The sequence below is a fragment of the Passer montanus genome, unplaced genomic scaffold (assembly GCF_014805655.1).
Source record: "Passer montanus isolate IOZ18808 unplaced genomic scaffold, ASM1480565v1 scaffold3, whole genome shotgun sequence".
Taxonomy (NCBI): domain Eukaryota; kingdom Metazoa; phylum Chordata; class Aves; order Passeriformes; family Passeridae; genus Passer; species Passer montanus.
In genome coordinates this window covers 8,633,360-8,645,591 of record NW_024367707.1, presented here as the reverse complement: position 1 = coordinate 8,645,591, position 12,232 = coordinate 8,633,360, and the positions used below count along the sequence as shown (strand labels likewise).

The 12,232-nt window shown below is 37.8% G+C and overlaps 1 protein-coding gene across 1 annotated transcript in view; it reads left to right on the top strand.

Annotated features, from left to right (window-relative positions):
• The window catches only part of EGFL6 (EGF like domain multiple 6), a 31,724-nt gene that overhangs the window by 10,163 nt on the left and 9,329 nt on the right, over window positions 1-12,232 (top strand). The window contains exons 6-8 of the mRNA XM_039714404.1: window positions 336-470; window positions 2,328-2,450; window positions 9,153-9,473. Of these exons, the coding sequence (XP_039570338.1) occupies window positions 336-470; window positions 2,328-2,450; window positions 9,153-9,473 (579 nt within the window). The remainder of the gene's footprint in view (window positions 1-335; window positions 471-2,327; window positions 2,451-9,152; window positions 9,474-12,232) is intronic.

Sequence of the window (12,232 nt, the reverse complement as noted above, 5' to 3'; positions counted from 1 at the left end):
TAGTTTGGATAGGGCTTTCTTTTATTGTGATGACCCACAGTACAAACTTCTCAATTTTTCTCCAGAACCCTCAACATTACCTGTGAGTTTCCTGTGATGAAGAAATCATTGCTTATAATACTTGGTACTGTGTTCTTCCATAAAGTTAGTTCACATTTCACTGCTTCACTCATAAGAACACGTGACAAAGCCATCACCAAATGTGAAAATATATGATTTATTTATTATTTGTGACAGCGACAGACAAGAACAAATCAGTCTCATGCAAATCCCAGTGAGTTTTTTCCTATTTTACCTTCTCATGGGTCTGACCAGCATCCCTTCTCCTGCTGTAGACATTGATGAATGCTCCACTGGCAAAGCTGTCTGCTCGTACAACCGCAGGTGCGTCAACACGTTTGGAAGCTTCTACTGCAAGTGCCAGCTGGGATATGAACTGAAATACACCAGTGGCAGGTACAGCTGTGCAGGTAAGGGCTAGCCCATGGATATTCCTTCTTCATTCTTCTTATTCCCACAGAGCACATCTTCCCTGTGGTTGCCCCCAGCACATTGTCCTGTCCTGGGGATGCTGCCTCAGAACTGGGTAAAAGGTGTCACACTAAGAATGTTCTTGATGGAACTTTGAATTTTTCTCTGTTTTGTTTTTTTTTTTTTTTTCTGTAGCCTTATGAAAAACAAAATCACTGGCACTTGCAATTTAAATTCCCTCATTGTGTCAAGTCAAAATGTGCAAGAGCTTGTTCTAAGTTGGCAACTGTTGACTAAAAAAATGCTACTTCTGGTGAAGATTTTGTTAAAGAACCATTTTTTGTTGTCTTGGTTTCAAACTGTGATGAATAAGCAGTCTCACTATATTTTTTTCCTTTCTCCATGTCGTTATTGAGGAATGTGAAGTAAGTGTCTTCATGACTGTAAAAACAGTTATTTGGATGGTTTGAACAGAACTTGAGGGGAAAAAAACAGAATGGAAATAGTAGGTTTCAATTATTTTCAGGTTTCTGTTGCATGAACAATTTTCTTCCTAACAAAAATAAATACAGGCAAAAAGTTATCTTGACATGCTCAGGTGCTAAAACAAATGTCAAAGCATGCTTAACTCCTGTTTCAATCCATTAGCTGAATACTGGAAGAACAGCAAAATATAAGTTACTGCAGCAGGTGCTGCAGGAGTAATCTTCAAGCTGTTGACTACACAAGGGCCTGGAAGTGTTGGAACTACTACACATGCATAAGAAAGAGAACTAATGGGATTTGTTTAAATTTAATTTATAATCGAAGTGAGGAGTGGGAGGAAGATCATAAGGTAGGTTTGGAGACTTAAGTTTGCATTTCATGTCTGCAAACCCCAAGAGACTTCAAGTGAGAAAAATATATTTTTTTTCTCATACGTATGCATGGGAGAAAAATCAGAATGGTCTCAGTGGTGAGGATTTTATTTGCAAACCTAAATCTCACGTTCAGACACATCAGACTTTTGAGTCAGTCTTCCTGCTACTTGTTTGCTGACTTACATTATGAGAGGACCTGTCAGCTGCTAAAAATGATGCAATCTGGGTAAAATGTGAGTGGTACAAACATTTGTACACCAACATGACTCCCTCATGTGGAATAAATCAGAAACCTCTTTGTAATGGAATAAAATCAAATATTCTTGGTGCCTGTACATTTTGCTGTGAGTTGAATGTAGTATTTTCTACTGAATTTTCCTTATAACTTTTTTTTCATGCAGCATCATATATATATATGCTGGAATGTGAGAGGCAGCTTAAAGATCTTGACATCTTGGCATGCTCAGGGTTACCTTCCTTTGCATTCTTTCTACAGTGAATTAAAAAATGAGAATGTTTTGGTGAGCTCTTTAACTGCTGTCACCGACTCTCTTGGTGCTTTGTGCATTTTGCTAATAGAAGAGCATGTGTAACCTGTAGTTTGAATCCTGTCCTCAGTCAGAAAATCACTGCATTCACCTTGTCTTTACTGGGATGGACATTTTCCATGGATGCGTACTCCAGCATCTCTGTTTGGAGTGACACCAAGCAGTGTCCTAGGGTGAATCATCCTGTCCTCAGTCAGAAAATCACTGCATTCACCTTGTCTTTACTGGGATGGACATTTTCCATGGATGCGTACGCCAGCATCTGTGTGTTTGGAGTGACACCAAGCAGTCTGTCCTAGGGTGAATGCTTCTGCCTCTGATGGCCACTGCTCTGGCTTGGTCTAACATTAGTGCTTACAGTACCTGGATGAGATGGGGGCACAAACAGGCTGCCAGGAGCCTTGGGTTTCAGCACAGCTTTCACTGAAGCGTTTCTTTCTCCCCCCAGATGTAAATGAATGTGTGACAAACACACACAGGTGCAACCTCCATGCCGAGTGCCTCAACACCCCAGGATCCTTCCAGTGCAAGTGTAAGCAGGGCTACCGAGGCAGTGGATTCGATTGTGCTGGTGAGTACCACTGGATGGCAGGAATTGTATTGTTTTTCTCCAATAATTGATCATTACAAGGCATGTTCTCAGAAAAGTCATGCTGAACAGTGCTGCAATACCAACCAAGCAAGACCTCTCCACAAAATAACATTTTAACTGCATGACTCACAGCATAGTCAATACAAGTATCCCTTGTTCAAATTAATTTTGTCTGTAAGTCTTCAAGTCTCATCTCTAGGAATTGCAAGTAGAACAGAGATATTAATTTGTCTTGAAGAAACAGAGAAAATAATTTTAAAAAATCTACTGTGATTTCTCAATGAATTCCCAAGGTTAGCTCCTTGGAGGGATGTGCTGTCCCTCCCAGAAGGCTAACTTAGCAAAAAATGAGAAAATGGAGAAAAGCTGTGACTTCTCTGTTAAATTCTTTTCACTTGGTTTATCTATTGAATATGGAAGACATCCTATAAAGCTGTCATTTCCCACTTTAACTGAATATGACCCTTCAAGAAGAAAGAAAGAAAGAAAGAAAGAAAGAAAGGCTGTCCTTGTCTTTATATTTAAAATGAACCTTTTAATTTATACCTTTATTAATCCTGGCAGATGTTTCTCCTGCAACATCATTAAAGATGTTTTCCTCAAGAGGACACTTGACCTCTGCTCAAACATTTTAAAAGTTTTTGTCTGTAGCAGATGAAGTCTACATAATATATAAATCTTTTCAATTAATGCTTGATCAGATATGTGTTATGATTATACTTCATGGTCACAGATGTTCTCTGAGTCCCTCTATTGTTCATGTTCCTACTCCCATTATGGTAGCAATTGAAACTTACAATACACATTGATAAATTAATATTTTCACAGAATATTTTGAATTGCACAGGACCCACTAGTCCAACTCGTGGCCCTGTACAGGAGAGCACCATTTTGTTAAGTTTCAACTTTCAGTAAAAAAATGTTGACTCTTAACAAGCAAAAATAAACACACAAAAATCTAGCTGTTACTGAGCCATTTGATATCGACAAGATTACCACAGCAGACCTGTTTAGAGCATTCTTCTACTCAAATTCAATGTTATGAGCCAGGTTCCTTGCTGGACCATACCTCTTGTGATATGTCACTGCAGCTCACTGAAATGGAAGGATACATTTGATTGGGCATCAAAGCAAACTGACATGACACGTCTTGGTATGCTTTTGTTAAAACAAAGTGCACCACAGGTGAAATGTTAAACAAATACATCTCTGAGAAAAATAGTCTGGGGGTTTGTTTTGGTTATTTTTTTCATTTGCCTTTTTAATGAGAAGGTAAAAAATTTCCAGAGAAATTTTTACTAACTCCATGCATAGTTTTTGACTAATTCATTTCTTTTTGACTAACTCCATGCATAAAATACTCTTTCATCAAGCAAAAACAATTCAACAACAATGATTGCTTACATATAAATAACAGAAATATTTTCAGTTGTGGAGAGAAATGTTTTGATGTCTAGCCCTGTAAAAAAAATCAGTCCTGAAGTCAGTTGTTTCCTATCGTCTCATGGGTGTTTCTCTTACATCGTTTGCCCTCTGCCTACTTCCTCCTGTCATATTTCCAGTTACAGAAATCCATTTGTTGTTTAGCAGAGAGAGGATCCATGCCATTCATAGAACTTCACAGAACACACTAAATGGAAAAGAGATTCATTATGAGAGGATAGAAGAACAACATACAGTAATGAGAGCAATCAGAGCCACAGGCAGGTCAAAAGTTGAGGGTCCAGCTAGAAAGAGGAAGATTAAAATACAATCAGCAGTAGGTAAACCCTGAAATGCAGAGATGCTAAATAGAGACTGGTTTCTCTGGTGGTAATTCTCCCACATATACCTTCTATTTTAAAGGGAAATGGAGGAGTTTCTTTTAGCTCTGACTGTTTCAATAGCTGACTTTTACTGCAATCCTCAAGAACATCTGACCAGTGTAACTCACAGGGACAGAACGTGTCTTGCCACTGGGGAAAATGGTTTTTTTCAAACAGTGACACAAACAATTGCATGTACCAGCCAACAGTGAAACCCTGAATGTTCTCCATGTCATATGGCAATTGTGGAAAAGCTTTGCCTTTAATGCAGCAAAAAGAAAATTTGCTATGGGGTTTAATGGGATGAGGACACCATCTTGGGCATTTAGGAGCTGAAGGCTGTGGCTTCACACTTCTTTTGGTGACAATGGCTACAGTTCCTGTGGCCCATTCCAGTTCCCAGCAGGGCTTGTGCTGCAGCTGAACAAAAACCTTCTTAAATAAGTCTCCAGTACTCCACATAATTATTCCCACAGAGATGGAATCCTGTTTTCACAGGGAAGCATTAGTTCTTAATAGCAATTGTCTCTAGTATATAAAAAAACCTGGCTACCATGGAAGCAGTATTTGCTTTTTTCAAAAAATGAAAACTATTTTAATATATAGCATAATTTTTGGATTATGAAAGGAGAGCAATTAAGCACATTGCTTATAATGAAATTCCTGTGGCTACATCTCATGCTATCAAATAACCTAATAATTGACATAATATATAATTTATCTTTGCAAAGAAGGTGGTGGAAATTCTTTCATTCAATTTCTATGTCAATACACTGCCTTGGAGAAAGCTGCTGAAATGTCAGGCTGCAAACACTGCTGCTGGTGATATGACCTGTGATTATTAAGGCACCCTTTTGCCATTTAACACTCCTATATCCATGAAACATTGGAGACCATTTCTGAACAGTCTGTAGCACACATGTTTGAGAATCCATAGAGATGGACAGATTTGAGCAATCCCTAAAAGGGTCCTAGTCATTTCCACATCTGGCCCCTATCTTGCTGCAATCTGTTGCTGTTCTCAGGTTCATGTGTTTCCTGATTTCCTATTGTGCATTGAAAACCCACATTTCCCCTGCCACATGCTTTTATCTATATTTCAGCTTTTATTTAAGAATAGAGTCTCACAAGGTTCCATAAGCAATTAAGATTCCTAGGGAAAAAAAGAACCTATTTTTGATTCACTTTTTTTGGTCCTACAAAATAACGGGAAAAGGATTACTATATTTAAGTCTAGAGGTATCACTCTAAGGAGCTCAACAATAACATTCCTGTTATTGCCCAGCTAGAGGCAGAGGTTACTTTGCTGGGTATCAAGTGTCAATAAAAATTCATGTTGGCTCTCTCTCTGCCTCTTGTATTACTCATCCATTTTTTGCTGATAGGGTAACCCTTAGACCCTATATATAACTTTGCATTCTTATTAATTTGCCAATCTTGAGAAAGGTTGGTTTGACATAATAAAGTTTCAAAGCTTCAGAAACAATTGTTGTCATATCACTGGTGATATTCTTAAAATTTATTTCAGTATGTCACTCTTCAGTGAGTAACATCTTCAGTGAGTAACACTTAGGCTTTTGTCACCACACATATCCTACTAGATGCCTTGCTGGCTGGTATAGTCATGTATGAAGCACAGTCCAGTGTAAAAAACTTGCCCTGATTTCTCAAAGTATCCTTCCCTAAATAAGACAGTAAAAATTTTAGAAATTAAATAGGGTAGTGTCGCATATTGGTAGATGATGTTCCATGGTGCTTAGAAGAAAATACTAGCCCAGAATCTGTCTTTTAACCTATCTATGAAAGCTTTCAGACTCTCTTAAGAACATCTAAAAGAGGTTGATAACTTTTAGAATGATTTCTAGAAGTATGTCATGCTTATCTTTACTCACATCTACAGACTCCACCTTCAGGTGGTAGATTGTTGTCTGTCTCCCTCAACACTTCTTCAGCTCTGATATAGAGAAGCTATAAAGGGAGCTATGAAAGGATTTGTAAGCCAATCTCCTGGGCTTGTCTCTCACCAGGTTTTTAAATGCTCTGTGAGGTGTGAGGGTGGAAGCAGTGGGGTGCCTGCTGGAGTGCAGAGCAAGCTGTCTGACTGCATCCCCCGGATGGTCAGGGCCAGCACCAGCTGCACTCACAGGGTGTGTGGAAGGAAAACAGACTCTTGTCTGTCCCTCTCCTGTATCATCCCCTGAGTACTTCCCTTTACGCAATGCAGCACAGAGTCAGTGTTGGCATATACTCTATGTATTTTTTTCAACTCAACTTTCACAACTCGGTCATTAAACAACCTACACCAATCCATTTCTGCAGGTTTATAATTTTGTATAATTTCTGTGAGTTTTTCTGATGACAGAAAACTTTTATTTTAGCCCTCAGCCACTGTTTGCCTTTGTTTTTCTACTTCTTGCTTTAATTCTCTCCATTTCAAAGAAAGAAAATACCTTTGAAAACGGAGATATTTTCATATTAGGGCAATAAATAGAAACTGCATGCTTCCTGATCAAAGGTAGGTGAGGAAGACATGAGCTGAGGTGGAATACTCAAAAATGCAAAAGAATACATTTCTTTGCACTTTTTCCAAAATTCTCTGTGGTCACATGGACAGATAAGTGCACATATGTTTGTGACCAACATGTCTGCATTTATCTATGTATCTTGAGGCAAAGGGTCCTGAACTATCACTGCCTCAGGTGTAGCACCCCAAAGCACCATAGAAGGTGAGCTGCTCATTCAGGCAAGTCCACAGGCCATGGATTCAAAAGAACAGACAGAGCTTAAGGTGTTGCATCCTTTGCATTAGTCCTCCTGCAATTTATGGCTAGATATAAAAAGCCTTAAATCTACACCTCTGGCTACTCTAAAGATGAATGAAAGTCGGAAGGAGACTAGTGCTGTGTCCTGAACTATGCATAGTGTCTAGAGTCTCTGTCTCCACAAGGATGGAGATTTTCATAGCACAGCAGCAAATTGGAGTCTGCAAGCACATGGGAATTTATACCTTTTCATCCCCCTATTTTTGTCACTCCTGTCAGCTGATTTTCCACTCTGCTAAATTTTGCACATACAAGGAGATTGGTTTTCTGACACCACAGAGGTTATTTTGGTGAACTGTAAGAATTTTCCATTTCGTGAAGAAAACTTCAAAGCAGAAACCAAAAGCAGATGTTCAGATTTGCTGAGCAGTCAATCCTGTAGCCTTGAAAATCCCCATAGCCCCTCTGTTAAAAGGGTGAAGTTTCTTGTTACTGATAGTCAAGAGGAAATTTGTTTGGAATTAAGCTATCCTGTTAATTCTTATTGCTGAATTCTGAGTTTTGACCTAGGGAAACTTACATCCTTTATGACATCACCCTCCAGAGGATACTTAGTGGAGTATTAGTAAAGAGCTTATTTGCAAGTATTTGACAAACAAGCCTATAAGTTTTATCCAAAAGAAGGAAGAACAAATCCTCAAGTTTGACTTTCATTTTATTGGCATCTGTTTACTCCAACAGCAATCTCAAAACCCCCTAAATGCTACAGTGAGCACACCAAGAGTCTGAATTTTTTTCTGACATACTAAATAGCATGTAGCTGTACTTGCCATAAATAAAATGTGACAAATTCACAGTGATAGGATTGTATTTTCCAGAAGTGAATATAAATTCAGGGAACTTTCCTCTTTTTCTACTAGACTGCAGTTCTATTTTATTTACTGGTGTTTTTTCTTCTGCTGTATCTTCATGAAAAGAGGCACAGAGAATATTGTACTATGCAAGGCTCCAAGTCCAGTCCATCGGTCTCAAAGTACTACTATAAAATGTTCATAAATACAAAGTGAGGAGCAAAACAGGAACATATTCTTGCCCTGATAATATAATCATTAGACAGCAGAAGCAGAGGGAAATAAAAATAGCTGTCTTCCACCATAACTTTTAATCCTAAAAGACTGTAGGCACTGCAGCATCAATACTGATTGAGAATCAAAGATGGGAAGCAGTATATGTGGCTATTCTGGAACACTGATGAAAATAATTTCTCTTTATGAAAGAGCTTTTTTATAGCACACTGGAACTGCTCAGCTTTCATTGTTCCCTAGGTAGTGCACATAAAAGACTCAAACTGTCAGTAGTTTATGACATGGTTGTGCACAACATTTGATAGTAGTATCCAAAAGGATAATTCCAGAATAATTAAAATAACACCACTTTATCCAAAACTATAAGATACAGTATTTCACGTCCAAGAGAAGTCATAAAATGGTAAATTCTCAGGAAATGTTACATTTATGTTCTAGTCCATTTTGGGATTGCAATTTGGCATTTTTGGATTCTTCTCTGAATTTTGGTGTTTGCCCCTTAGAATTAAATAAGAGCTAAAAGAAATATGATGGAGGAGTTGATGTATATCTTCTCAAAATATCCTCCATTTCAGTAGCTTCCAGCCTGCCATGGCAAGAAAATTAGACCAGAGAAGTTCACAAAAGACAAGAGAAATGCTCATTATTAGGCTGCAGTTGTTGTGCAGAGGATCCCATCTCCATGGACAAGTTTAGTCCAAAACCTGAACAAGGATTTTTGGGGTTTTTTGCCTCAGCTCCAGTGTAAAAATAATTTATGTAAGGGGCTGTATGGTCTGTGTTACTGCTGTGCTACACAGGAGTCCAAAGACATCATTACTGAGGGTTGCTTTGGTCTTTTCACTGTAACTCAGACAGAGCTGTCAGTAGTACAGAGCTGAACATGTGCCTGAACTTACATCTCATAGTAGAGAATTTAATTCTGTGGCTCTCTGGACCTTGTAAAGGACACCACAGCCCCATTTAAAAACATTGTCATTGCTGAATGATTCCTTAGATTAATATTTTCTATTTTCTTCTTGGTTCTAGTTATCCCTGAAAAGTCAGTGAAGGAAATTGCAAGAAGCCCTGGAACAGCTAAGGACACAATTAAGAAACTTCTTGCACAAAAAAGCAGTGTGAAAAAGCATAAAACAATTAAGAATGCAATCCCAGAAGCAGCTGTGACCCCACCTTCTAAGACCCACGTGCAGTTGCTGGACTATGAAGGTGGTATTGATCTTGGTGGGAGCTACAGTGAGGAAGAAACTGCAGCTGCTGCAGAAGAGGAGGCTGAAGAGTCAGATGAAGAGGAGAAGGACGATTTTGAAAATCAAATTGATGAGCGAAGCCTTAGAGGGGATGTCTTTTGTAAGTTTATTTGTTTTTTAAAATATCTGGCTTCAATGTAAATATGTCTGAACTAAAAAATCATCACAAAACATTACACTTTATCAGAATTTACTTGTAGAAAATGGATCATAGAATCATAGGATGGTTAGGTTCTAGTTAATGCTTTGAAAATACATTTGAAGACTTTGAAAAACACAGCAAGAAATTGTACAGCATATTGGATCTAGATGATCTTCAAGGTCTCTTCCAACCCAAGCAATTCTATTATTGTAACTGGGTTTTAGTACAGTTGTCTCAGTCAAACATTCTTCAAGGTAGTGGAAAAAATAATTACGATGAAGAACACACACGTTCAATATCCCATTCATTACATTTTCTCTTTCCAAAGTATAGAAAATACTATCCCACAGCAATTCAAATTATAATAATAAAAATGAGAAAAATAAATTAGCATTCAGTTTATTGATATTTAACCTGGAAAGAGAGATAAGTATATATTTTTTTAAAGGAAGGATAATTTTAAAGTCCTCTGGAAAAAATGGTCTGTAATGTTGTAATTCTATAAGACAGCCAAGAAAAATTGTAATTATTAACTTAACAGTGGAGAACACAAGCTTCCTTGCCAAAGGCATTCTCCTAAAATTGCCTTCTTTCTTTGTTTTCGTTGGTAATTGGCCTGTTTCAGTTTAAGTTGAGGATATAGACTAATATTGCTTCCTCAAATTATGCTAGAGAGCTGATAAACAGAACAAAATCAGGACTTTGCTCAATAAACTCCTCCCTTCCTGCAAATATTAACAGTAAGTGCTGATGGCATGTTTCAAGTTTGCTGACAATACCAAAATGGGGAGAATGACCCATTAATTGAAGGGCAGCACTGCTATTAAAGGGATCTGGCCAGGCTGTGCAGGTAGACTGACAGGAACAATATAAGGTTCAAGAAAAGCAGATGGAAAGGGAGAGAAAAGCCTCATGCAACATTATGGATTTGGGATGACTGCTTAGGAAGATGCTTTGCAGTAAAACGCACGTTTTGCACTTCCCACTACAAGACAAATGAGGAGACGATGGATGGATGGATGGATGGATGGATGGATGGATGGATGGATGGATGGATGGATGGATGGATGGATGGATGGATCTCAGACATCTCAACCGGTGTCTTTTTCAGCCTGCTTGGACAGGTGAGGAAGGATTGCTAGGAATACTGCCCACAGGGTATGGTCACCCTGGGTTTTGGTTGGAAGGACAAAGGTCTCTGCTGTCTCTGCCTGGTGATGCAAGGAGAACTCGATCTCCTGTACCGGGCTACAGGACCTGATGCAATTGCAAAGGGTGGACTATGCAACCTTCCAGCTGGGTACTCTGTGCTACACTAGTTGGAATGCACTAATTTTCCAGATTTCAATTTGAGTGATGACACACATGGAAAATCCTCTGTCCATACAGAGTCAAAATAATATATTGTTGTCATGATGATTGGTGAGATTCATTTTCCAGGGCCTTCCCAACCAAACCAGGGCATTTGAACACTATATACCTGGGCTAGGCAGAGAGGTAGAGTCTACTTGTTTCTACAAAAATTACCGCTACAGCTGACAGCAGTAACAATGAATATTACTGCTTGAAAATATTAAAGCATTGTGGTTCATCTGTAGTTTTGCCTATACTGCCTTTGTTCCAGTCACATCTGGCCAGAATTTTCCCTTATAGATGTGAGATTCATATGCTGAATTTGTTAGAGAGATTTTATTTTGCGAGGGGATTCTGGCAGAAAGTTGGTGTGCTGCTTCATGCAGAGATAGCAGCATGCCCAAGATGTAGTTTCATTAAGTTTGTGAACTCTGTATTATCTGTGGCTTTCTTGTTTGACACCAACTGTGATTCAGGGACTTAAAGCATTGTGCCATTTTCATTTTCATTTCAGGATACCGTGTTTTCCTTCCTCTTAAATTTCCATGTGGTGTACTTGATCTTTGTTATCTTAAAAATTCAGTCATGATTCAGGCGCTTAATTGCTTGAACATTTGGCTTTAAAAACACTTTCAATTTTAATGATATTGAGTGATCTTTCAGAGAACATCATTAGCTCAAATTTACAGCTCATAAATTTTCACATTTTTTCCTTTCTTTGTTGATGTCTATTCAGCAGATTCCTTTACTACAATATTAAATTCCTTCATATAATCCCCTCAAGTATTCACATAGCATCTGCCTTTTGTATTATTAATATTGGTATTGCTTGTCTTCTGGGAAGAGTAGTTAGTTAGGAAAAGATAAAAAAGTCTCTTTAAATTGATGTATTATTTTATCATAGTAGTTTTACTACATAATAAATACATAGGGAGCCATAGAAAAATATTGTAGGACAAAAGGGAAATATATGGAGATGGAAATTATTAAAATAGGCCCAACTACCAAAATACTGGACGTTCATGAGAATTGCTATTTACCGACTTTTTTTTTTATAACCCACACAATAGTTAAAAGACAGCAAAGTGAAGCCCAAAACATGTAAGAAATGTCAAAATTACGGTCATCAATGAAAATTTAGATTTTTTTCTTTTATTTTTGTATCTTATGATACAGTTTGAAATTCCTTCAAATTACTATTTTCCATGGGATTCTTGCCTTGTCCAATGTGGAAGAACAATGTGTCCTCTTGTGAAAGGTGCAGTTTAATAAATAGCAGTATTTATTTATTGATAAGCTAATTATTTATTGATAGTAATATTCATCATTAATGATTTATTCATTATTATCAAATAATTTAGTAA